The 26,365-nt window shown below is 37.6% G+C and overlaps 1 protein-coding gene across 4 annotated transcripts in view; it reads right to left on the bottom strand.

Moving 5' to 3' along the window:
* The window catches only part of Syt1 (Synaptotagmin 1), a 327,591-nt gene that overhangs the window by 116,937 nt on the left and 184,289 nt on the right, over window positions 1-26,365 (bottom strand). For 2 of the 4 annotated variants that reach the window (XM_067153882.2, XM_067153879.2), the window contains exons 3-6: window positions 24,908-25,063; window positions 21,187-21,329; window positions 13,287-13,382; window positions 5,991-6,185 (exon numbers count right to left, since the gene is read on the bottom strand). In XM_067153882.2, the coding sequence (XP_067009983.1) occupies window positions 5,991-6,185; window positions 13,287-13,382; window positions 21,187-21,329; window positions 24,908-25,063 (590 nt within the window). Of the gene's footprint in view, window positions 1-5,990; window positions 6,186-13,286; window positions 13,389-21,186; window positions 21,330-24,907; window positions 25,064-26,365 lie in introns of all 4 variants that reach the window. The other 2 variants (XM_067153880.2, XM_067153878.2) reach the window with 1 other exon arrangement.

Consider the following 26,365-nt stretch of genomic DNA (forward strand, 5'->3'; position numbering starts at 1 on the left):
CTGTCTGTGGATGTGTTTACCTTAACTAAACAGTCCAGTCTTAGTGTGGAACCAACGATCACACAGAATTGTTGGAGGAGGGCGTGGTTTAGCTGCCCTAATTTTTCGTGCCCGTCGCTTCACCTCTTTATAACTGCGCCATTTCCCTTCAGAGGTCTTGACAGCATCCGGGATGATCTATCACCAGGTTGAACGATCTTCAGCAAGCGATTCCCAGGTTTGTGGATTCAGACCTGTCAACTTCATAGTATGCTTAAACTGGTCCTTATAGTGCCTCTTAGGACCTCCATGAGGTCTGGTACCAGAAAAGAGTTCACCAAATTAAGTCTGACATGGAAGTTTTGTATCATCCTTCCGGAAGATATATCCCATCCGCCTATCCACCAATGATGGATGACTCGATACTATCAGCAAGCGTGTTTTCAAGAACAGCTAGGTTGGTGATATGGTCTCCTCACTTGATCCTAAGGATGGTTCAAAGCTTTTGTTGGTGGAAGTGCTCAAGCTTTTTAACGTCATGTTGGTATAGGGTTCATGTTTCATAGCCACACAGTAATACTGAGATGACAACAGCCTGGTACACCATAAGCTTCGTGTTCACGGTCAGATCTTTGCTCCTGAAGACCTGGTGCGATAGTCGCCCAAATGCTGCATGGGCAGCACCAATTCTCTTCTCCACATTATCTTTACAGTTACAGCACACATATAGCGTACTACACAGGTATGAGAAGTTGTCTACCTGTTCCAATGAAGCATCTGAGTGGGATATGTTGAATTGTGGGAGGGTTGTGCCCGGTGAAGGTTGTGCTAGGACCTTAGTCTTTTGAATGTTAATTGTGAGAGTTCACAGGCACTCTTGTAGAACAATGCTGTTTTAAAGAACAAAGGAATAAAGTATTAAGTTATGACATTCTGTAATTGAAGAACTGATTTTCAGTAGTTTTTAAGACTTTTGTTCTGAGAAAACTTTTCTGTATCTTGTTCAGTTTAATTTGCATACTACTGTATATTGAATGTAAATAAAGTACAAACAAATTTAAAAATGGTTTTCATGAAAATATGTTGTGTAGAACGCATTACTTATAGCAGTGAAACAACACAATCATGTACGGGAAAATGTTGATTTATAATATTTTATTATCAAACTTTACTTATTCCTTTATAGAGGGAGTTTCACTTATTCCAAGCATCAACTATCAAGGGATTAAGCTTGGACATTATTGTTTTCATCATCATCATCATCATCATCATCATCATCATCATCATCATCATCATCAATTTTCCTCATCCATCTCCTGCCGGGCTGGGATATGTATAGCACATTTCCATTTTCCTCTATCCTCCCACCATTGTTCCTCCTTAACTATGTTCCAATCCAAGTTTCTTCTAATTAGGTATACTATTCTTGATTGTTTTCAACAACTTTAGCCTTGATTTCCCTCTTGCCCTCCCTCCTTCTCTCTGGATCTCCATCGTCTGCTTTGGCATCCTTCCCTCTTCCATCCTCTTAACATGTCCAAACCATCTAAGTTCATCCCTCTCCATTCTGTCGTAAAACTTTTCCATTCCAATTTCCTTCCTGTTGTCTTCATTTCTTACCATATGTATACTGTTGTCTTTTCTATCATACTTCTTAAAAATTTTATTGGCCTAGATTTTATTCTCCTGTCTTGTTTTTCAGTATCCAGGTCTGCATATGGATAGTAGTACATCTTATACATCACCTCTTTACACTTTATTGTTATTTTTTTCCTCGACCAATTTGTAGGATATGCTTCAAATATCTTACTTTGAGGCTTTCTAGTTTCCTTAGGTTAGGTACAATAAGTTTATACCAGATTAGTTGTATTCTGTTGTTGTTGTTCTTCTTCTTTTTTGATGTGTGGCATGGTGCATGATCTTGTTGAAGAACACTTTCACCATCTGGAAAGAGTTTTTGTAACTCAGGCACTACCTCTTTTGAAGCACGTCTAGGTACTACTTTGAGTCTGAAGGGAACCATTGCTGTTCCTACTGAAAGATTTTTGTGGTTTCAATATGTCACATATTGCTTTTGTTGCTGCAGCTGTTCTTTCTTTTGCGTACAGAGTAAGGGTTGAGCCAGTGGTCTGGAGTGTTTTCCTAAACCTTTGAAGGGAGGTTCCTATTTCTAGAATAGAGTTTCTGCATGTAAAATTGTCTATTTTGGTGATTTTTCCTCTTTTTCTGAACTTCATAACCTTTGTTTTTTTGTTATGAATGCTCAAGGAGTTCTTGTTTACTCACTCTATAGGGCTGTCAGATGCTCTTTGTAAATCTGTGGCATACCTAGAGAGTACTGCTATATAAATGCCTTGGTAATTAATGAGATACTGGTAGTATAAAATTAAAGGTTAATAACCAAAAAGTGGACAATGCTTAAATACTAGATCCCATGAGACCTCCAAAGTTAAGCAACATTGAGTATGGTCATCACTTCTATGAGTACCAGTACTGGTAATTCACAAGCTATTGGTCAGAATAGAAGCCACTCTAACCTCTAGCTCAGGATGCCTAATAAGTAGCCCCTGGCTTATCTAAAAGCAAAGACCACATGGCCAACATCCAGGTTGGTAAGGCTCTAGTTTAACCTACAGGAATTAGCAATTTATAGTTATGTTATTACATATCAAATCTGGAGCTTCAGCACTAGTTATCTAGTATTCAAATTGCAACAATTTCTTTTCCCTGCAAGAGTTTTGGACCAAGTGACCGCTGCTGAGCCCGAAGGCCTGTAGATAATCTATGAACGGTTTACCAAATTTGAAAATCATTTTATACATTGTTGAGAATGGCAGTATATGAAGATGTGGAAATTGTCTCTGTCTTTATGTGTTTTCATGTTTGTTCTTGTCTTTTCTTTGGATGCTGACCTGTCATTATGTCTATCCAATTATGTGTTCCTTTTCATGTTCCTACTTTTTATGCGTGACTTGTCATTGGCTGGTTCCTTTCGATTACTTATATTGATCCACTGGGACCCTTTTTTCTTTCTGTTTTAATCTTGTGTTCCTAGTCTTTACCACTTGTTTTCATTTTTATCCCCCTCTCTCCTTTTCTTCCTTTGTTTTTACAGCTTTCTTCTTACCTTACACTCCTCACCAAGACTTAAGATCAGATGGCCCCTCAATGAGTATTGATGTCCATCTTCCTGATGAAGCTGGAGTGCAGGAACAAGCTCTTAGGGGCTGAGAAGACATGGTTGTAGAAGAATTGGAATTGATAAGGAGACAGTACATCTGGTAGAAGATGAAAGTATATGAAGATGTGGAGGTTGTCCTTGTCTCCCCTTTCTTTTGCTTCCTCTTCCCGTACTGACCTGTCAATGTGTATCTTTTCTTCCTGTTTTTCTACACATGACTTAATAATGCATCAAATTGACACAAGTCAGATTACAATAATAATAATTTTGTGTGGCTATGTCTAGCCAAATGCAGCCCTTGTAAGGCAGACCCTCCGATGAGGGTGGGTGGCATTTGCCATGTGTAGGTAACTGCGTGTTATTGTGGTGGAGGATAGTGTTATGTGTGTTGTGTGAGTTGTAGGGATGTTGGGGACAGCACAAACACCCAGCCCCTGGGCCATTGGTATTAACCAATGAAGGTTAAAATCCCCGACCTGGCCGGAAATTGAACCCGGGACCCTCTGAACTGATGGCCAGTATGCTGACCATTCAGCCAATGAGTCAGACAAGTCAGATTATGTGCAGGCATGACTGAAAAGAATTTTTGTGTAAAATAGGTTAGGTTATGTGCAGAGGGGTCCAGAAAAATGTAGACACTCTTTGGTAGTCATTATTAATGGAACAAAATGACATACCGTTACAATTCTTGCACGGGGGAAGGTTATTTTATGTGTTCCATATGACCCCCTTAGCAGCCAAACATCATCGATGCCGCTGAACTGCTGACCGAACTACGGCTGTCAGTGTTGCCGGTGTGATAGCTGCACAGGACGCCTCAATGGTTTCTCATAGCTCGTTCAGTACAGCTGGTTCTTGTCAAAAAAGTTTCAGTTTTCAAGGTCCACCATAAGTAGAAGTCAAGATGTTTAAGGTCTGGAGACCGTGGTGGGTTCTCAGCAGCTCCTCTTCGACCTACCCATCGTCCAGGTAGATTTTCATCTAAGTAGGCTCTGACATCTCTGTGGTAGTGAGGTGGAGTGCCACCTTATTGAAGGTAAAATCTTTTATTTCCAAACACCTCCCAGATGGCAGGTAAAATCAATGTTTACAGCATATGAAGATAACCCTCACCAGTTACCGTACCTTCAAAGAAGAATGGGCCAATTGAACTGCGCGATGACTGACCACACCACACATTAACACCGGGTAGATTAACATGTTTGTCCATGTGAATGTGAGTATTTTCAGGAGCCCATTACACGCAGTTATGGTGGTTTACAGTATCGTTGAGTTTGAATTGCGCCTCGCAGACCAGATAACCATCCCTGCAAACCATTCATGCTTGCGAAGCATGACTTCAAACCACTTGCAGTACTTCATCTTTCAATCTGGGTTATCTTTGTTCATACTGTGTAGCAATCTTGGAATGTACACTTTCCAATTTGAAGCCTTCAGAATTCATCGTACAGTTGATCCGCTTACCCCGCTTTCACATGCACCCTGATACACAGATTTTTGAGGTGGCCTAGTAAAATGTTGCAACACAACAGCACTGGAAGCTGGATTTGTTGATGTTTTTACTCAGCCAAACTTTTCTTATGCACATCCTGAACTGTACCGTCGGCTTCAAATTCATCCTGAATACGATAAATTGTTGTACGTTGGTGACTGAGTTCCATACATATTACACCATTGCCGTTGTACCTCCATGTTTTTGTACTTCCAGTATCACTTCAATATGGCCTTGCGTTATTCAAATGACAATCCTAATTCATTCATTGCTGCACTGTCATCTGCTGGAAAATGCACGCCAAGATTGTCGCGTTATTCATGTGACCTTCACCATCTGTTGAGAAAACAATGGACTACGCTACCGTGCAAGAATTGCAACAGTATGTCATTTTGTTCCAAAGATATTAACTATCAAAGAGTGTCTACATATTTCTGGACCCAATATTTAGGTTTAGTCATGCTGTATATAGCTCATGTATTATGGATTAGGCTATGTTTTCTACTAGTAAATAATCCTTGATGTGTTCAGTCATTCAAGGAACCTCTAGTTACAGAATGTATATCAACTCAAGGGAAGTTAGGTTAAGGTTACATCATGTTTATCACTGTTGCTCAGGAAAACCCCCAGTTGTTTGTGTATATTAATGTAAGGGAGCCCTGGAAAATTCTTGTACCAAAGATATATAGAATAATATTCTAGATTATTCTAGGTTATGTGCTATAGTGACAAACTTGTTTCAAGATAATTCTAGAACAGGCACTCACCAAGGCTTTCTCAATGTTTTCATAGAATCTTCCAGGTATCTTTTAGTAATACTATGTTGAAGAAAGCAGAATTGTCTAGAAGGAGAGTTCTGGACTTGTGTTGTTAATACTGCTACAGTAAATCAGTTGTGTTTAGTAGAGTGATCTGTTGATATTCAGTGTCTTGCTGTGTTATGCTGACACCGCAACTGCAGGTCATATGTAAACCACTGTGTATTTTGTATGTGATTTGTTCAGTAAGCGAGTTCCAAGACCAGACAGTCAGTTGTTGATGTAGCAAGCTATTGTATATCTATTGCAACATATTGATACTGTTTCGCAGATAGGTTATACATTATTGTGTACGGTATATATTTTGAGTGTTTTCTCATTGTATATGTGTTGAGTGAAAATGTATTTAGTCGGTGATTACTAGCAGTGTTATGATATTTTTCGTATATTGCCGTACTTACTTTTGTTTCTATTACATTGTCAGTATCACAGTGATTTTAGGATATCTATTGTTAGTCAGATTTAATTAGTTGACTACAACTGGATGAACTTAAAGATTTAAGAGAACAGAAAAAAATACCTTAAACGTGAAGGTCTCATTGAAGACTGGGCTGAGAGTTTTCCGATGCACTTTGGTTTCAAACTTCTTTTTCTTGTCTGGCAAGAGATACACCTTAACGTATGGATCTGATGTCCCTCCCATATCAAGCGCAGGAAGGTCCTCTGCCTGGATCACCGTCACTGCTAGACTGTTCGAGTTGAAGTCATACTCCAGCTAGAAGAAAAAAATATGGATTCAGTTAATATTATTGTATATGTTGAGTTGGGTGATAACTTCATTGGGAAAAGTTTCTTATTATAGACAAACTGAACCTTCCTGTAGATTTATGTAAGATAAATACAAATGTAATAAAATGTTTTATACTATCTCCTGGCCAACGGCCGTAGCCGTGTTGAAACACCGGATCCCGTGAGATCACTGAAGTTAAGCAACATTGGGCGTGGTCAGAAGTTGGATGGGTTGCCACGTGCTGTTGGTGGGGGTAAGGGAATGGAGGAGCGGAAAGGAACTGGCCACCCTACCGCACATAAACTCCGGCTCAGGAACACCTCTGCGGAGGTTCGGGCCTGCCTTCGGGCAGAATAACCTTTACCTACTATCTCCCAGATGCAAGCTCACAGCTGCGTGCTCCTAATCGCACGGCCAACTCGCCTGGTCATTCATAAAATGTATTAAATTACACTAGAATGTTTTTATCACATATAATAAGCAAACATATACTGGACAACTCCATGGTTTTCAAATGAGATGCAGCCCTGATTAGGCTGAGTCCACTTAAGTTGTTCATGTATATGAACAAGTTGAAGTTGTTTGATAAATTTCCAACTTCTTTGAAATCATTTAAGAAAATACTGGGTAAAGAACTGATAAGGAATCTACCACCTGGATGATTGATTGATTGATTGATTGATTGATTGACTGACTGATTGATCAATTGATTGATTGATTGATTGATTGATTGATTGATTCATTCTTTTTTTTTTTGCTATTTGTTTTATGTCGCACCGACACAGTTAGATCTTATGGTGATGATAGGATAGGAAAGGCCTAGGAATGGGAAGGAAGTGGCCGTGGCCTTAATTAAGGTACAGCCCCAGCATCTGCCTGGTGTGAAAATGGGAAACCATGGAAAATCATCTTCAGGGCTGCCGACACTGGGGTTCGAACCCACTATCTCCCGGATGCAAGCTCACAGCTGCGTGCTCCTAATCGCATGGCCAACTCGCCCGGTCATTCATTCATTCATTCATTCATTCATTCATTCATTCATTCATTCATTCATTCATTCATTCTCATACCTGATTTATATTTTAAATGAACTGTGCAATGATGTGACAATCATACTATATGATGACATATTTTGTTAAAGAGTTTGCTGAAATGTCATGTGACGACTACTTTTTAAGACTGTTTTCAATCAAAAAAAAAAAAAAAAAAGCAACTTGTTTCAAAGTGTATGTACTAAAAAAATTATTACGCTGTTCATATCCATTAGTAGGAATGACACATTGCAAAATGCAGGTAGTCCCTTTTAAAAATCCTCATAATTTGTCAATGTTTGGGCAATTAGTAATGTAGCATGAGTTTGGATTGGCTAGATATTGTGCTTATCATGCCAGCTTGCTAATGGTAAGAATAGGGCAACTTTCCAGCCAGTAGGACAAAAACAGAAACGACACTAGTCATTAACACCATAATGATGGTTCATCTAATTGACTGGACATCTCCAAATCATTCTTGAGAGATGTCCTTTCTTCCTATATCTTGCTTTGATTTTAACTAGAAGCGTTTCTGAAATTTACTGTTGGTCTAATGAAGCAAGAGTCTCTATTTATTTCCAGAAGAAGCCTCAGTGTTAGAATTTTTGGGTTCTTCTTGATCAGTTTTTTTTTTTTCAGCCTGTGTACAGGCATATTTATGAAAATTGCAACACTATGAACATGAAGGACCATGAGAATGGAATCAAATTTTATTACTAATACACATATATATATAAATTCATACTAATTCTCATGGAAACAGTATTTTCTGAACCCTCCATGAGTTGTAATGAGAGTTACTTTACATCATAGCATTGAATTATAGAGGCCTTAGATGAGATGAAATGCACTTACTCTGTGACAAGAACATCAGTACGATGGACTTTGGTTGTTTTCTTCTCTTTGTTAAATATTACTGATATAAATATCTAAATAAGTTTCACCAACAATTCCAACAACACAGTTACAAAGAAAGATTTCTTTTGAAGGTCCTAGCCAATCTCCTCAACAATTACCTGAAATCGAACGTTCAACTTCATTACATCACAACGACAATCAAGCTATGCCCTTCACAAGGCCTGGAATAGAATCAATCTGAGGGTGATGTAATTTCTGTGATCAGAAGGAAAAGAGACCAACAAATTTCCAGTGCAAAGAAGACTGTGAAAAGTAAACTCACTTGAAAGAGAATGAGCATTACAAGAAATTGGAATCATTCCATATTGACAGTTTTCACTTTACAAAGGAGAAAATTAAATGTATCCTCTTAGCCTAATTCAATGCAAAACATAATTCCATCATTAGATGGAGCAATAAAATTCAAACATGTTTCGACTCGTTTGAACCATCTTCAGTGAAATAAGGGTGGGGGGTTAAAGTAATCTACATAATACAAGCTAAAAATGTGCTAAAAACATAATGAAGGAACAAATGAAAAACAAAGGAGCAATAAATAATTCAAAATATAATTCACTTCCCATGTGGATACAAACCATGTGGAGATCCACAACAACCATTCTATCTACAGATTCAGTTGTCTCTGAGAAAGATGTACCTACGAGGAACTTATACAATACTATCTCCTAATTTTATATACTATATTTTTTAAGGCATCTGTACATCTACCTTGAACATGCTGCCACACACTTGTGCAATGAATGCTATAACAAAACGCAAATTATAAGGGCCATTCAAAAGAAACGAACCAGAAGCTATAAAATGAAAACCTGTACCATTATTTCAAAAGTATTACCCAGCACTGTTGAGGCACTTGTCCTACTGCAACACAAGGCAGTGAATGGCCTTCTTGTAAAATTCCTGTGGCTGCATTGTAAACCAGTTCCGAATGTACTGCTTGACGTCGTCGCCCAAGTTAAATCGTTTGCCTCTCAGAGCCTTCTTTAGCTCACCTTGGTTTTCTTGAGTCGTGGTGACCCTGCATGCTTCCACTGGAGACTTCGTCGTTTTGACTCAGGTTCGAAGTGATGGCACTACATCTCATCTCCAGCGACTACTCGTGACAGGAACTCATTCCCTTCCTTGGCATAGCGCAGCAGATGAGCAGATGTTCAAGAGAGGGGTCCATTAGACATGCTTCCTGTGCTGGTTGAGTACTGTCAGGCACCCATTAGGTGCACTTTTAGCAAATTTTCAATCTGTCCTTAATGATGGCGCAAACTCTTCCAATGCTCACTCCGACTTCTGTGACAATGGCTGCTACTGTAACTCACTGGTCTTGCATAATGAGGGCATCCACCTGCTGGACAATGGCATCGGTAATGCGGTGTGGCGTTCCAGACCTTGCATCATCGGCCAATGACTTCCGTCCTTACCTGAATCGCACTTGACACTTGCAATGGAAATGCAGTGTTCTCCGTACAGTTGTACCATTCTTTGATAAATTTTCATTCCTCTCTCTCCTTCTGCTGTCAGGAAACGCTCTACACCCTTTTGATCTTCTTTTGAAACCTCCATTTCACTGTTGTCAGCATGACCATGGGTGCAGTGGACGATCAATGGATGTGCGTGCTCGTTCTGTTGTCATGTGGTGTGCACCCATTTTATAGCCTCCAGCTCATTTCTTTTTGAATGACCCTCATATGATCAATATGGTGTCAAGCAATGAATAGTAAAGCCTGAATCAATCATGCTGGCTTTTAAAAAGCATGGTAATTGAACTGGTCACGAGATTAGTTTCACTTCTATTTTCATTTATCAAGAACATTTTTATGACATATGTTTCACATGTATGAAAAGTATGTAAGTAGTGTGAAGACTAAGATAGGACAAACAAACTGGCTCATTGTAGAAGCAGGACTTCAACAAGGAAGTGTATTATTCCTTCCACTCTTAATCACAGTCATGGATGAAATAAACAAGAGTGTACAACAAAGAATGGGAAGCAAAGAGACAAAGGCCTTATACTTTGCAGAGGGCATAGTAATATGGGAAGAAGATGAAATAGACGAGCAAGAACAAGTTATTGTATGGAATTGGGAGATAATGGAATATGGAATTAAAATAAGTGTGGAGAAGGGTAAGACAGTAGTGGTGACGAAAGGTAATAGAGAAGGAAGAGGAAGTATTGAATTAGTTGAAAGACCGTTAGAAGTTGGGAGTATACTTACGGAAGGTGGGAAAAGAAACAAAGAAATTGGAAAGAGAATCCAACAACCCAATGGGTTTTACAACTGTGTGAGAGGTATAGTGTGGAATAGGGATGTCCCAGAGAAATGCAAGAAAAGTCTTTACTGGTACTCAGTGTGTTACACACCAATTTTGACATATACGACTGGCACATGGACATCAACAAAACATGATGAAAGTAGAATCCAAGCAGCCAAGTTGAAATTCTTTAGAGGAATAATTGGGAAGACACAAAGGGATAACATCAGAAACTTAGAAATTGGAGAGCAAATTGGATTTCCTGAACTGCAAGACAAGATGGAGACCAGTAAGCTGAAATGGAATGGACACATGATGAGAAAGGAAGAGGATATACTTCCAAAGTGAGTATTTACAGAGAAAATAATAGGAGGAAGACCACAGGGAAGGCCCAGAAAGTGGGTGGATTAATACAGCGAAGGAGAGTATAGACAGGAGAGGAGTAAAAGTTCGGGGCAAGTCAATGGGTTCCTGCAATTTTGCTCTAATTGTCTTTAGGTTGGCTCTATGGCATTGTGTGCTCATCAACCACTAGATGGCACCATTGTCTACATCTGTGGTAGGTTTCAGCATTATCAGATTAGTACAGCTTGCGCTGTTGCAATGTAAATATGGCCACGCCACACTCTGTTTGCACCAAGGAAGAACAGTGTCCCATAATACATTTTTTGTGGTTTGAGGGTGTACCAAGAGCGGAAAATCATAAAACAGTCACTCCTCTCTTATTCAGGATCATATCATGCACTTGTTCAATATTGTCGTCAGTTACGGCTGCAGATGAACGCCCGGATCTTTCCTCATCCTTCACGCTCGTGTGACCCCTTTTGAACTATTCAGTCCACTGGTAAAAACTTAGCTGTGACAAAACATTGTCTCCATATTGTGCTGGAAGTCTTCTATGAATTTCTGCTCCTGGTACACACTCAGAACACAAAAAAAGGATTACAGAACGCTGTTCCTCCTTGGTAGAGCAAAATTGTAGATGCTTATTGACTTGCCTGCGTAGAGGAAATATTGAATTGGTGGAGAGATAGAAAAGAGGCTGCATGGCTCAGGTGGCAGCGCACTTGCCTCTCACCGCTGGGCTCTGTGGTTCAAATCCCGGTCAATCCATGTGAGATTTGTGCTGGACAAAGTGGGGGGTGGATAGGACAGGGTTTTCTCTGGGTACTCCAGTATTCCCTGTCATATTCCATTCCATCAACACTCTCCAATATCATTTCATCTGTCATTCATTAATCATTGCCCCAGAGAAGTGCGACAGGCTTTGGCAGCCGGCATAATTCCTATCCTCGCCGCTAGATGGGGGTTTCATTTATTCCATTCCTGACCCGGTCGAATGACTGGAAACAGGCTGTGGTTTTAATTTTTTTCATTGGAGATATTGAAAACTGTGGAGATCTTTGATTCACAACCCAACCCAGAAGACTGGAAATAGGAAATGAAGAAGAAGAAGAAGAAGAAGAAGAAGAAGAAGAAGAAGAAGAAGAAGAAGAAGAAGAAGTTTCACAATATATTAGGAATTTTATACTTGAAAAAAAAAAACTAGCTTGTTTGTAGTTCAGATTAATTATGTTGATTTACATCTGATTTACCTAAGTTGCATGATTTTCTTGTAATAATCTATATATATAAAATGCTAATGTGTATGTTTAACAAAACTCAAGCTCTTAAACCAGAGGGAGTTAAAAAGTGTGGTTTTTACTAAAATCTTCCAAATCATCTCAATAGTACAGGAAAAATCTTGCATTTATTGAAAATTCAAAGGTAATATATTTATTTTTGAGATCTAATCATTATATGACACTCCAATAATTGCAGGCGAAGGCTTACCCTAACCCCAATACATTCTGTACTTAGCAGGTTGCTAAGCGACTAACACTTTCATTAATGATTATTACCTGTCAAGCCAAAGAGTATACACTTCCTCTGAAGATGGAAGAATACTGTTCTCTGCTAGATACTCTTTGATTCTCTGATCTTCCCCAGCTTCTGAATATTCTCAACAGATGGTAGGACGTTCCTAATAACTTACATGCTGCTAAGAGAAAACGGTCGACATACGTACAGACGGGAAGGTATCAAGTCGACGAGCCTTCTGTTTGGCCATTAATAAAATGCAGGGACAAACGCTTGAAAAATTGGGTAGTCTACTTACTTGAACCAGTATTCAGCCACAGCCAATTGTATTGCACTATCTCGGGCAAGATCGTTCGAAAATATTAAGATCCTGATACGGCCAAATGGTCGAAGCACAAAGAATATTGTATGGAAAGGAGTGATATAAACTAAGTTACAAATGAATCAGTTATTATGTACCGGTATTAAATGTTCATAACCACACCTGGGCGACTGGAGTGGGACATTGATGATGATGATGGTGATGATGATTAAATGTTCATTAAACTATATTGAAAAGTGCAGGCAAAACAATATGACTACGAAAGGTATTTCAAGGTGAGTTATCTGATCTATTTATAAGGAATGCTGCGGAGCAGCAAGGGTTCACTAGTATTTCAAATTTATTCTAAAGAATGGAAATGCTCATGAAAGTACAATTCATGTATCAATTTTAAAATTGAATAAAATCAAAGTAAAGTAATTAGTATTCAAAATAGATGAAAGATGGATATGAGAAAGGAAAGGAAGTTTACAAACGGTTGCAGACTCTCAGTCTGCGTACATGTAATAGTGATATGGCTGTGGGCTTATGTAATGGAGTAATAGAGTAAACCAAATGCTGAAAGGCTTAATGATAATGTAATCCTTTTTTTAAAATCTAGATTTTAAATGTAGATTTTAAATGTTAAAAAAAAAAAAAAAAAGTTTTGTAGTTTGAAGCTCACTGGATAAAGGTAATTAAAATTTGAAAAATATTATAATACATTACCTTATATTGGAGACGTCCCAGCTTCACTTCACTCTGCTTACTTTCTGCTTCATCAGCACCTTCTTCAGCATTCTCTGTCAGCTCCTCCATATCCGGCTGCACCTGCAGACACGTGACTCGCCTCATCACACAAGACCAAAACCACTCTGATGTTCTGCACTGCGCTCACATGCACTAGCAATCCTTGTAGTCCCTGTCATCATCTTTATCAGACTTACGTATCTTAACGGAATGGTTATTTTCTGTTCCCAATGTTATTGTCCTGCATGGTAGTTGCTGACTGTTATATGAACAAATGTCTTAGAAGGGAAGAAAATGTAACAACTAGTTCATAAAGGAGAATAAGAATCTAACTGATCAGAGTTCTGTTGACTTTACTGTTTAAATAATTTGAAGTACACCAGTTGTTGATTTAGGAGTGAAATTAGACCATAACAAGGACCACACCTCTTATAAACTGAGACACCTTGAACATGAAATACTTTTCATGCAAGGTACGTCTAATTTAAGAAGAAGGTTAATGGAATATGCCTTGACATGATTTACATTTTATGCTCATACCATACAAAATAAGCCAAATTGGATACATTCATGATGTTTTATAAAGACTTAATACCCACTAGAAACTGCTATGGAATTACAACCAAAGTTTAATAAAAATTTACAATGCAAGGATCTCTGCAAAGTATCAGGAATTTCAGCAATTTCTATTACTATATACTTCATAATCCCAAAAGATTACTGTTTATAATATTTCAAGTCATGATAGCATTAATAAAAAAATTGGATATATCATAATAGCTGCAACTATTTTTGTGCCCATAAAAAAAAAAAAAGTAGAAGAGATTTGTATATTTTCTTGTAACTTATGCTGAGGAGGAACCAGAAAGTTGGCTACTGGAAGTAAAGTACAAGATACAACCTAAGAAATCCTTATTTTCAGTTTTTAACACTTTCTAAATTTGTGTTTTCTTCTCCTTGTTTGCTCACTGTTTATATCAGAAAAATGGGAGAAGTCTTCATTTTACTGGATATTTCAGTTCTTAAGCAAATTTAATTCTGAACTGAAAATTTTGCTTGAGGTACTTGATTCTTGTTTGCCAGAAATAATTCTCATACGATTTGTAAAATATCTTGGACTTTTGATCCTATTCAGGCAGATATCCTTATTTATTTGGAAACTTGGCGGAAGAGAAGATACTGCTGATCAACCGCTGTTACTTTGTATAACATTACTATTTCTGTAATGGAAAGAATCTGTTGATATTTTAAACAATTAAACATAATAAGCTGTTCAGAGAAATTCCCTGTGTGTTTGCATAACATGGTCTAGATCAAAAATGCCTTTCTTTACTTGCATCTAGAGGCATATCATGCAATATAATCTGTCATGCTAATGCGCTAAATACTTCGTTCCTTTCTTCTTTTCAAAAATATAAGAAAAAGGAATTGATATTTGCCTGTGGACTATTACTTTGTACAAATTAAAATTTATTTTAAAATAGTACAGAATTTTGCCATGAAAGTTGTTATGTAACTAAACTCGACAGCTGAATATACCTTTTATTCTCAAGAAGGAAGGAATATATAAATGAAGAATGTGCATAATTACTACAGTGTTGGAAATTAGCAAAAAATTTTAAGCTAAAGACACTGCATATAGGAAGTGATGCAACTGAGTTGAAATGCAGACTTTTATTTTTAAACTTTAATTCAAGCATTTTATGTTTTTTAATTAAGCTGTAAAACAATCTAACCATAAACTAGCCTGTAAATACATAAGTAAGTAGAATTAAAGTAATTCAAAAGCCTATACATAATTTAAAGTTTCTATTTTTAAATATCATGCTCAGAATTAGGCCTGTAGCCAGGATATCACTCTTAGGGGAGGCCTTAAAACAAGGATACTGAGTGTATAAAAGTAATCTTGGGATGAAATAGAGAAATGTTGTTGCTGCTTAATATAAGAGGCTTGAGTCAACATTAATAGCCTGTTCTTTAGTGCTTGAGAAGTCTGAGAACCTGGCAGGAAAGTATAGCACAGAACTTCAAATTGTCAGATCATACTTATCAAATCAAACCCAATATACTAATATCCTTGAAGGTCTACATAAAAATAAGTTTTCTTTGCTTAATAATGTTTAACCATTTAGATGCTCATAAACTACAATACTTTCTATGGAGTTTTTTTTGTGTATAGCTCTGGTGAAAGCATGGATGATTACTGCATCAAATGAATGAAACAAATGAAATCCTCTATAGAGAAATATACTCATTGTATATAAAAATGAAAGAAAAACACCAAGAAGGAGTTGTCAGAATCGTATGAAATATAAAAATGAATAATCATAATAATCATATGGCCTCAGCTACCATGTGCAGACATTTCAATTTAACACCATCTGGCTGTCTGCTCATCAATTTTGACATTCTGCTTTACTCTAGGCCTACTAGAAGGCAGACAGAGTAAATCGAATCTCTCTTGGGCGTCTGTGGCTGAGATTTAATGAATTTTGTCCGGTAAACACCAAATGTGTCACCAGAGATCTTTTACACGCCAACATCGTATGACATGTTGTGCCAAAAGGACTTTTCTCCGCCCTTCAAAAATCTGACTACCTCTGCTGGGTTTGAACCCACTATCTGGGAATCCAAAGGTCAAATTTCTACCACTAATCCACAGAGACATTTGTATGAAACATGATATGACTGATTGATGATTGTAACTTTGATGTAATTAAAGTGATTGCAGTATCAGAGCAAAGGATAGTTTATTGTGAAAAACTCTTGAAGGGACTCTAATATCCTGTGGATCTGTCTCTAGCTTGGATACAAGGTGTAATATGAAAAGATATGGAGGCATACAAGTTTTGTATGGTATCCAGAGGCACATTTGTCCATATTTGTTGCAACTGGTCATCTAGATCGTGTAATCTCCTAGGCTGCTGAAGTTGGTACTCCGAGTGGCCTCAGACATGTTCAGAGGGTGATAACTTAAATCTGGTGATTGGGCAGACAGCAGAAGTGTGCCAACTTGCAAAGGCATTCCTGAGGTACCCTTGCTGTGGGCATTTTCTAATGGAGAATGCCTCTTGGATGCCCTGCCATAAATGTTAACACACTTGACCGCAGGATATTCTGTACATGTCACTGTGCTGTCAGTGTCCTCTCTTATCACTACTAGAGGTGACTGACTGTCGTAGGCGATGGCACCCACAAACCAGCACACCAGCAATGGAGGTGATGTGTCATGCCACAGCAAAAACAGGATAGAGGTGCTCACCATGAGATCTCCTGACATGAACATGGCCATCATCAGTGCACAAAGAAAACCTTGATCATCATTAAAGACAACCTGATTCCAGCCTGTAGCAGTCCAGGTTTGTTATTCCTCATACCACTGTAAATAGACACACTGGTGGGTGGTTGTCAATGACAAACACATAATAGAAGCTCTGAGACTAAATTTCCTTCAGCCAAGCATCTGGAGATGGTTTGAACAAGCAAAGGGCCTTAACAATTATGTTCTATTTCCCAGATGGTGGACACTGTTAGCAGTTGGATCTGTTCGTGCTTGTCAGAGGACCAGACAGTCTTTTCTCCTGGTGGTCAATCGAGGACATCCTTAGCGTAGTTGCCGTGTCTTCATGCCCTCTTGCATCCACTGGTATCAACACCTATAACAATCTGATCAGAATGGCCTAGATGTAGGGTGATTCAAAAACATGACCAACTAGCCTTGTGCATTCTAATAATGTGGCCCCTTTCAAACTCTGTTAATTGGGCAAAATCTTTGATTATATTATAGTGTCATATTGAGTGGTCACCTAGTTTCCCACAAGTCGAAGCAGTATGTTACTGCATACAAGTAACCTCTATGAGCCTTTACATAGGCTACGTTCATGGCCTCTGGTGGCAAGACTATTCAATTAATCATGTTATTACGCTCATCATTTGACTATCTGCTTGAGATGTAACTGCATGCTGAGTTTTGCAGCATAACAACAACTCCTTCCTGGTGAGTTATTTCTTTATTTTGTGTTGATAAGTACCACTATTATATGAAAAAATTGGTGTTCCTATAAATTTATATATGACTTTGTCAATTATTTGTTCCTTTCCATAATTTATTTTGGCCCAGTGGGCTCCTAATCTTCTTCTAGGTTTGTCCTGTGCTCCTAATCTTTTTCAATGTGTGTTCACATTTATATTTTTGATCTCTTCTCTTTCCCATGTTTATCCAGCTGTTTTTATCTTGCATTTCCTTCATCAAGACTGTGGTATGAATGGTAGCCTGTGCATGGGGCAGTAATTCCCTAGTCCGGCTGCTGCTAGTCTCCGACCAATGGTGCAGCATGACACAGAATATTACAGGAAGTCCATTACTTGTTTTTGGTTGGCAGGCGCAGATTAGAAGGGGTTACAAGGCGCTCGGTGTACAATATGGTGATCCTTCTTCGTGGTGGTCAGACGTGGTCAACTGAAACCTTTATGACAAGTATGCCTCCTCACGTTCCTATGAAGTCCAACACTGGGCCACTATCACATCCGAATGCCCGACAAATCTGGCAACTACATGATTTGACCAGCTGACCAAATGGAGACCCACAGTGAGACTCCTTTTAAACTTTTATCAGGTGCTGGTAATGCTGTCTCACATGAGTAAGTGGCATCTCCATGTCTCTCACAAAGATCACTCAGCATCTGAAGCTATTTGTGCCCCTTATATACCCTACCAGACCTGGTAACAACACTAAACATGAACAACACTAATCCACTCTGGTGGTGGTTCTACCTCTCACAGAGAATTGCAACTCTAATCATTTACATACCAGCTGTTGATGTGTACGTGTATGAAGTTATATTGATATCCGACCATTTCTTCTGGGTGCTTCAATTTTTTTTTGTCAGGCAGTGCATTATGTTCTTATATCATTTTAATCATTCTGTGACATACAGTATCCCGTTTACTGAACAGACTATAATTATTCCAGCCCTTTGTAAACTTCAAGTTTATGATCATCAAAAGAGTGATGTGATTCAGTTCAAGTGGAATTTGGAATTAAGATAATATTGGGTTAAAATAAGAAAGGGAAATTAAAGATATTATTAAAAAATACTTCTTAGACCTTGCAAATCTAATACTGTCAGGACTGGCAAAGTACCTAGATGAGTTAGCCCAGAGAAATTGTGTAGGAAACACGAAAAAGACGAGCATTATAAACATGTGGCCTTCTAATTTTCTTTCTGGACCTACTTTTCTTGGTTATCACCCATTCCTTTCTGAGCCTGATTGGTACAAAGTGTGATAGTTTCATTCTTCGTTCAAAATCTTGTTAGGGTGCTAGATCACAATTTTGAAGGATTCTTTGACTGATACATTCTGTCTGGCTACAGGCCACATTGGAATATAAAAATTGCATGAGCTCTAAAAACTAATTCATTTCATATTATCAGATTGGCCTAATGACCTAAAAATGAAGTAAAATTTATTTTATGTAACTATTTGAAATTGAATTTGAAATCAAAGGTCATGCAAGAAAATACTTGGGGTATACTTCTACAAATTGCTTGTGCATTATGGAAATGAAATTAATCAATTAGAATATCACTTGTATGAACATAGATCACAGGATGGTGATAAAGTTATAATAGGCTACTGGATTGATCTGATAGACTGTCTGATGTTTGAGGTCAAAGGACAAATGATGTAAAGGCCGGTCTCCACTGATTAACATTTAACAACAACATGTTTAATGTTAAGAGTGTTAAATGTTAACTTGTGCCACCATCAACATGTTAAATGTTGAATACTGTTTCATTTAACATTATGTCCACACTTAATAAACATGTTAAACTTAACTTTCTTTGTTTATGTGTAGGTAGTTCATCATATCAGTATATGGTAATAAATTTAAGTGGTGTCTAGTATTTTCAAACAAGGACAATGGACTCAGATGAAAAAGATTTGGCCTTTGTTATTGCCACTGTTGCTTCTTGTTATGATTTTCAAATGCAGTTTTATTAGACACATTTCCTCCCCTCATCATGCTCATTGCTTCAAAAGCAAGATACTATGAAGTATAAACTTCGTTCGTTCCCGCCCTTCGACTTCAGACTTTTTCTGATTTTTTGCAATACTCGACTGTACTGGGAGCGGAGGTACGCTAGGTTTTTTCGATGCACTGGCGGGAATAATTATAACATAGAGTTCCCGGAAACTGTCGGCTTTCTTCGCTTTATCTCTGTATTCCTTTGATGAGACATCCTACAAACAAGGCCTTTCTATTATATCATTAATTAAGTAAAGGAATCTCCACCCCATTTCTGACTATAAATTTTAGTATAGTGCAGACAGAACGACACGCGTACGCATACCGGTACTGGTACTGTATTTGTAGCTTATAACAAAGAGAATGAGTGTTGCGGAGTGTTGTAACTATAATCCTACTTCACGAGAAGCACGTCGTTTGCGTCGTTTGGCTATCTGTTGACATAGAAACGGAAAGGAAGTTGCCGAAGCTGTGCCAACATCTCACGAACAACGAATTGACTTGACATGTTTTCCACTTGGAGCGGAAAACACGCCAACATGTTAAAAGTGTTAACCTGAACATTCTGAGTTAACATGCAAAGTCAATTGGAAGACACAAACACAATATACATGTCAATTGTAACATGTTAAATTTAACATGTTGGTGTTAAATGTTAATCAGTGGAGACCGGCCTTAAGTTATTGGCTCTGATGTTTAGTTTCAGCTTGAAGGCTGGTTGAATCCTCCTACAGTTCTGCTGTTAGCTCTAATAGAAAGTCTGGGCATGAATGAACATACATCCTTAGGAAATGAGGAGTGAAGTACTGTACCGCATGAAAAAATTGGAACAAGGTAGTTTGTTTTATAATTTTGCTAATGGTTGGCAACAGTGTGCTACACATTGCTTGTTCTTAGATCCCACACTCTCTGTGCATTCTTTGCACTGTTTTTCATTGGTAATTAATCTGTCTGATAATTGTTTTAGCTTAAAAGTGTGTGTATTTTTTATGTGTGGTCACTTTTGAGGAATTTTGAAGTTTATCCGTGCAATAAGTAATTCCTACATCTTCAATGGAAGTGTGGTGCAGTTGTAACATTATTTCAGAATACTTCCATGACATAAAGAGATAGTTACTAAATTTGGTGTCCATTCAAGCTTATTCATCTACTAATGTCATTCCAACCATCTCTTCACTGATAGCTTGGAACATACTCCTTGCTCCAAAGTCTTCCTTGCCCAGAGTTTGCAACATTTTTCTTAATAGTACTCTTTTTTAGAAATTGCCCAGAACCAATCAGGCTGCTTTCCTCTGAAACTTTTCCAGTAATCCTCATGAGGATCCCACCCTCATAACCATATGAAGAGGTGTATAACCTTTATATACAACCCATCCTCATTAATGTGATTACCCCAATGAAGATCTTTCCTTATATTAATACCTATATACTTTCAGTGATCCCCATGAGGTACTTACACTCCATCAAGACAGTAATTAAAACTGAGAGGACTTTTCTTCTTCGTGAAACTTACAACCTAACTTTTCACTCCATTTAGCTGATATCTGTTATCACTGTTAGTCCTCAGAAAAGGAAATAGAGGATGTTTGGTAGGTGAAAATAATCTTGGATACCATGAGACAGAAGATTATGGAAGAAAGAATATTAAATTAGTTGTGATCGACAATGAGAAACATACTAGAAGGTAAGATGCCAGTAAGGAAATTGCAATAAACATGTGAATTGAGGTGCTGTGGGAAAATTGTGTATAATGAAATGATCTGTTTGTTTCATGTTAATTCAAGTGATATTGTAAAAGAATTCATTTCTAATGTAACCATGCTAACATCTCCATTTTCCCAGGGTACCTTTTCTTTGTATGCCGATCCTAAGAGTTGAACAGATTTGAGATCCACTCCACCTTTTCCTTTCTTGCCGTCTTTGGAACGTCGCTTGCGACAACATCGTCGAATACAGCATATGCATATTAACAGCATTACCAAACAGACACCTGAACAAAACAGAATGTTAAAACAATAAATTTTAGTACACATTTAATATAAACTACTGCAGTTTATGAGGAAATATGTTTACTGATTAGGCAATCCTGGAAAAATGTATGAAAAAGAAAATTATCTACACTCATCATGTCAACATAAGTTAAACATATTATGTAGTAGTGACAGAATACAAATATTTGTTGAAGAGTATTGTGTTAATTTTTGTATTAATTCTAATGAATATGGTATCCAGCAACTGAATAAGCAAAGTCATTTCGTACCTTTACAGACAAGCAGTGAAGTCTTGGGAAACTACACAATAATTGAATAAACAAATCATATTGTTGCCAGTGGATATTGCACGTAGGTTTTATTCTGTAATATTTTTCACACTCAGTATAGAAAAACAGCTGAGATAATAAATATTTCAAGTCCTGGGACATCTTTCTCATTCCCATATTTGTATTATACATTCCCCACAGTAACACTGATGATTAGAAAAAAAATTAAAATAAAGCATACCGGTACTTGTAACTTTAAATGACTGTTGATATTGTGGGTCAATGGTATAAAATGCTGGAACAGCGGATCCCATGAAATCTTACATGAAATCTTCGAAGTTAAGTAGTTCACGAGTTGTTAATAATAGGAGAAGTGGAAAGAAACTGGCTCCCTACTGCAAGTAAATTCCAGTTCAGGATGGCTGAACAGTGACTCCTGGCTTAGCTGAGGGCAATGACTAGGTCACCAACCTCCAGCTTTGGATAAGGCACTTGGTTTAAAAATAGATAGGCTATTGTGATCATAGCCACGTGACCTCCGGTTGTAAAGCAAGCTTGTAGCTTTTCATGCATGTTGCTATCATTATCATAGCCATGGGACCTCCAATTTTTACATGGAATCCACAGGGGCATGGCTTTTCATTTAAAAATCTTGCATACATTTACTGGATTTTGACTCACGGCTGCCTTGGCATGAAGCCATTCGAATGTCACAGCCACAACTGCTAGATTTTGTGTATTTTAAATCACAGGGACATGACTATTCATTTAAAAATTCTCACATGCAGAGTCAGAGATTTGAACTGCAACTACTTTGGTGAGAAACCAGCAGCAATGTCCCTTAGCAGTCAGATAGTCACTATCTTCAGGAATAGGAGGATTTGCAATGGTAAAGATGTCCTAGGTAATTAGAATGAATTAAAAAACTATTCTTGTATCAAAACTTCATAATAACACTCCAAATAAATTAAAAGATTCATTAAATTAAAAGATATTTATGAACATTCAGAAAATCCCCCCAAAAAAGCATTAACACAAAAAAATAAACTTAATTGTTGAAATAAAGAAATAAATAAGCTTATAGATATATAGAACCATTGGTGCTGTTGGCTGTAATTCATCTCCGAATATACAATTTTTCCACTTAACAAACCACTTCATACTCGATCTACTTTATATGCAAACTTCTGGCGACTAAACAAACCTATAGAACATGCATCCAGCAGGTTACAGTTGATTGAAGGTGGACAGTGTAGTTGGATTTGGTGAAGCTTTGGTGTTTGCTGGTTGGACTCTTCATGTCTGTGATGTTCTTGTTCAAACAGTTCGACAATAGTAGGGTTGGACTGCAACCAAAGTAAGTGATCTTTAGCAAGTGTTTCCCAGGTTGTGGGTTTATATTGGTCTCCTTCATGGTTTGTTTTAGCCGTTCTTCCTAGCACCTCAAAGGGGCATCTCAGGGACTTGTATCAGAGCAAAGTTACCATAGACTATTTGTCATCTGACGATGGCTTGAGACAGCCAAAACATGTACTGACCAATTGTAACTTATCACGAGTAATACAAGTATTGATTAGGTTGACCTTAATTAACAAAGTATTTTGTATCAAATTTGGCAAATTTGTTGTTCATATAATGGACATATTGAGTCCATCTGAGTATATGATAAATAATAGGAGCTTCCAAACGATTCATACTTGCTTTCTCTAAAACTGCAAGATTGGTAATATGGTCCTCCGACTTCATGATCAAAATGGAGCAGAGTTTCTACTGGTGGAAGAAGTCAAGCTTTTTTATCTTATGGCAGTGTAAGGACCAGACTCTACATGCATAAATTAGTGTTGAAATTACTACAGCATGGTAGACCATGAGTTTGATACAGACAGTTAAATATTTTTTTCTGAAGACTCCTTCAGGTAGTCGTCTAAATGCCATGTGAGCAGCACAGTCTGTTTTCCACATTCTGTTTCTAAGTACTGGTACATCACTTAGACAAGGTGCTTCCATGGTATGAAAAGTGGGCAACTTGTTCTTCTGTTGAATCTTAATGGTGATATTGAATACTTACTATGGGTGTTAGTGGGGCAGGTTGTCAAAGAATTTTTGTTTTTTGAGTGTTGATGGTGAGGCCACACTTGAAACAGTTGATGAGATTGTTGAAGCTCATCAGATGTAAAAGTATGTGATGCCCTGTCATCAGGATACTGGTTTATTGCTGTAAGTCTGGCCAAGGTGAAGATACATTTTTGTCATTATCTTTCAGCAATCACTAGCTATGAAGACCATGTGCTACCTTAACAAGATGTCACCATCTCTGCTGATTTCATACTGCAACATCTAAACGTATACATTTAAGTTTATGTGCGACGTAAGAATCAGCCAGTCAGGATGAATGCACTGCTGTTCAGATGTTCACCGTTGCACAGTGGCATCCTTGGATGGAAGAGTTGGTTGCAATTTATCAGACTCATCCCTGTTTGTATGACACAAAAAAGAAACCAAATCATACAGATGTGCTTGTGAGCAATACTTTTACATACTGTATATTAAATTGTGAAAGAAAGTTAAAAAGAAAAAGTGGTTTATGTTAGTGTACATACATTACTGTACCTATTTTGCTATTTGGCCACAGGCAGCCATTTTAGATCAGCTGTCAGCTATAAAGCATAAAACTTCACTTTTTCTCTTTTCTCACTGGCTAGTACTTATTTATGTTTGCATTGTCATTGCAAATACCTTCATCTCGATAATTACATGCGTTAGTTTATGCTGTTATGTTAACATTTCATTTTCATTGTGAATGGGACCTAAGTATTTGCCCTCTATTGGTTACTATTATCATCAACATGGAGAAATCATATGATTAAAAGCCAAAGCATTTTCAGTAAAAAAAAACAATATCACTTTCCAAAACAAAATTCAATTTCCCAATCCTTCTTGCTTATCTATGAATGTGTAATTAATTGTATTTGGCTCCCATTTCTTGAAAATATAAGCAGCTAATGAAAACATCTATATACATGCTTCACTGTAGCGGTAACACAAAGCTAAAATTTCCATCAGCGTGTTTGCCATTAAATGTGTTAAGTACTCAGCTCGAAGGCTGGTTGGATCGTCAGAACAACAACAAAAGATATTCTCTGATACCTGTGGAATCTATAGAAGTACTTCGAAGTGAAAAGCTAAAAACTACATAAATAACCAAACAACATAATAAAAAGATACCATACAGTATTAATCATATACCAACTTGTTTTCAGAATGAATTGTAAGTATTTACAAACTATCTATAGAATAGAATTCGTTACCGATAATGATGGCAACCAGCGCCCATGTTGGGATGTTCAACTTGTGTGCCAACTCTTTGGTGATCTCCTCGACCTGTTCACCAACCTCCTCAGCCTTACTCTTGGTGGGTGCTGGGGCAGACGTTGTACCCTCTGGAAGTTCAGTGGATGAAAATTCTGTTCAAACAAAAAGCATAACATAGAGTGAGGTCGTCATCATAGAGATACCGGTACCAATTTACAAGAAAAATTACATTAAAACTATGTTGGCCATAAAATGTTTCAATCAATCAATCAATCAATCAATCAATCAATCAATCAATCAATCAATCAATCAATCAATCAATCAATCAATCAATCAATCAATCAATCAATCAATCAATCAATCAATCAATCAATCAATCAATCAATCAATCAATCAATCAATCAATCAATCAATCAATCAATCAATCAATCAATCAATCAATCAATCAATCAATCAATCAATCAATCAATCAATCAATCAATCAATCAATCAATCAATCAATCAATCAATCAATCGCCACTGATCTGCATGTAGGGCTGTTCTCCAGGAGGTAGATTCCCTATCCATTGTTTACCTGGTCTATATATTAAAAAAAAATTACTAAAAGCAGCTTTGTCCAATCCATAGGCATGGCGATGTGGAGGGGGTGAAGAAAGAAAATGTCAAAAATGACCAAGATTATGGATGTATTTGTTTATGTTCCAGCATAGCTCTCAAGCAGATTTGATACCCCTAAGGAAGGCAGTAACACGTAAACATAATAAAAAATGACCAATATTAGTGTTGATTCCATAGTATTTGGAGGACTGAAATGAATTTTGACACTATTGATGCTGTTTAAGCCCAAGTTCACCCCGTTTTGGCATGGGAGGTGAGAAAGGATGAAAAAAGGATGATGTCCAAAATGACTGAGATTAATGCTGAATCTACAGTTTTCAGGGTCGCGTGGCTGATTAGTGATCGTCCCAATGGCAGTTGGAATTGTGTAAAATATATCTGTAGAGTGATGTTTAAATACCAACAGTTCTCACTTATTCACATTATGAATCTGAACGTATCGGCTACTTCCCAGACAATCATGACTGCCACAAGGACAAAATTTAATGTGAAATAAATTAATCTAAAACTTGTCTAGCTCCATGGCTAAATGGTTAGCATGCTGGCCTTTGGTCACAGCGGTCTCAGGTTCGATTCCCGGCAGGGTCGGGAATTTTAACCATAATTGGTTAATTTTTGCTGGCACGGGGCTGGGTATATGTGTCGTCTTCATCATCATTTCATCCTCATCATGACTCGCAGGTCGCCTACGGGAGTCAAATCAAAAGGCCTGCATCTGGCGAGCCGAACTTGTCTTCGGACACTCCCGGCACTAAAAGCCATACGCCATTCCATTTCATCTAAAACTTACAGTTAAACACATAACAATAAGTCTAAAACTACAAAATACTTCATAA

The sequence above is a fragment of the Anabrus simplex genome, chromosome 9 (genome assembly GCF_040414725.1).
Source record: "Anabrus simplex isolate iqAnaSimp1 chromosome 9, ASM4041472v1, whole genome shotgun sequence".
Taxonomy (NCBI): Eukaryota; Metazoa; Arthropoda; class Insecta; order Orthoptera; family Tettigoniidae; genus Anabrus; species Anabrus simplex.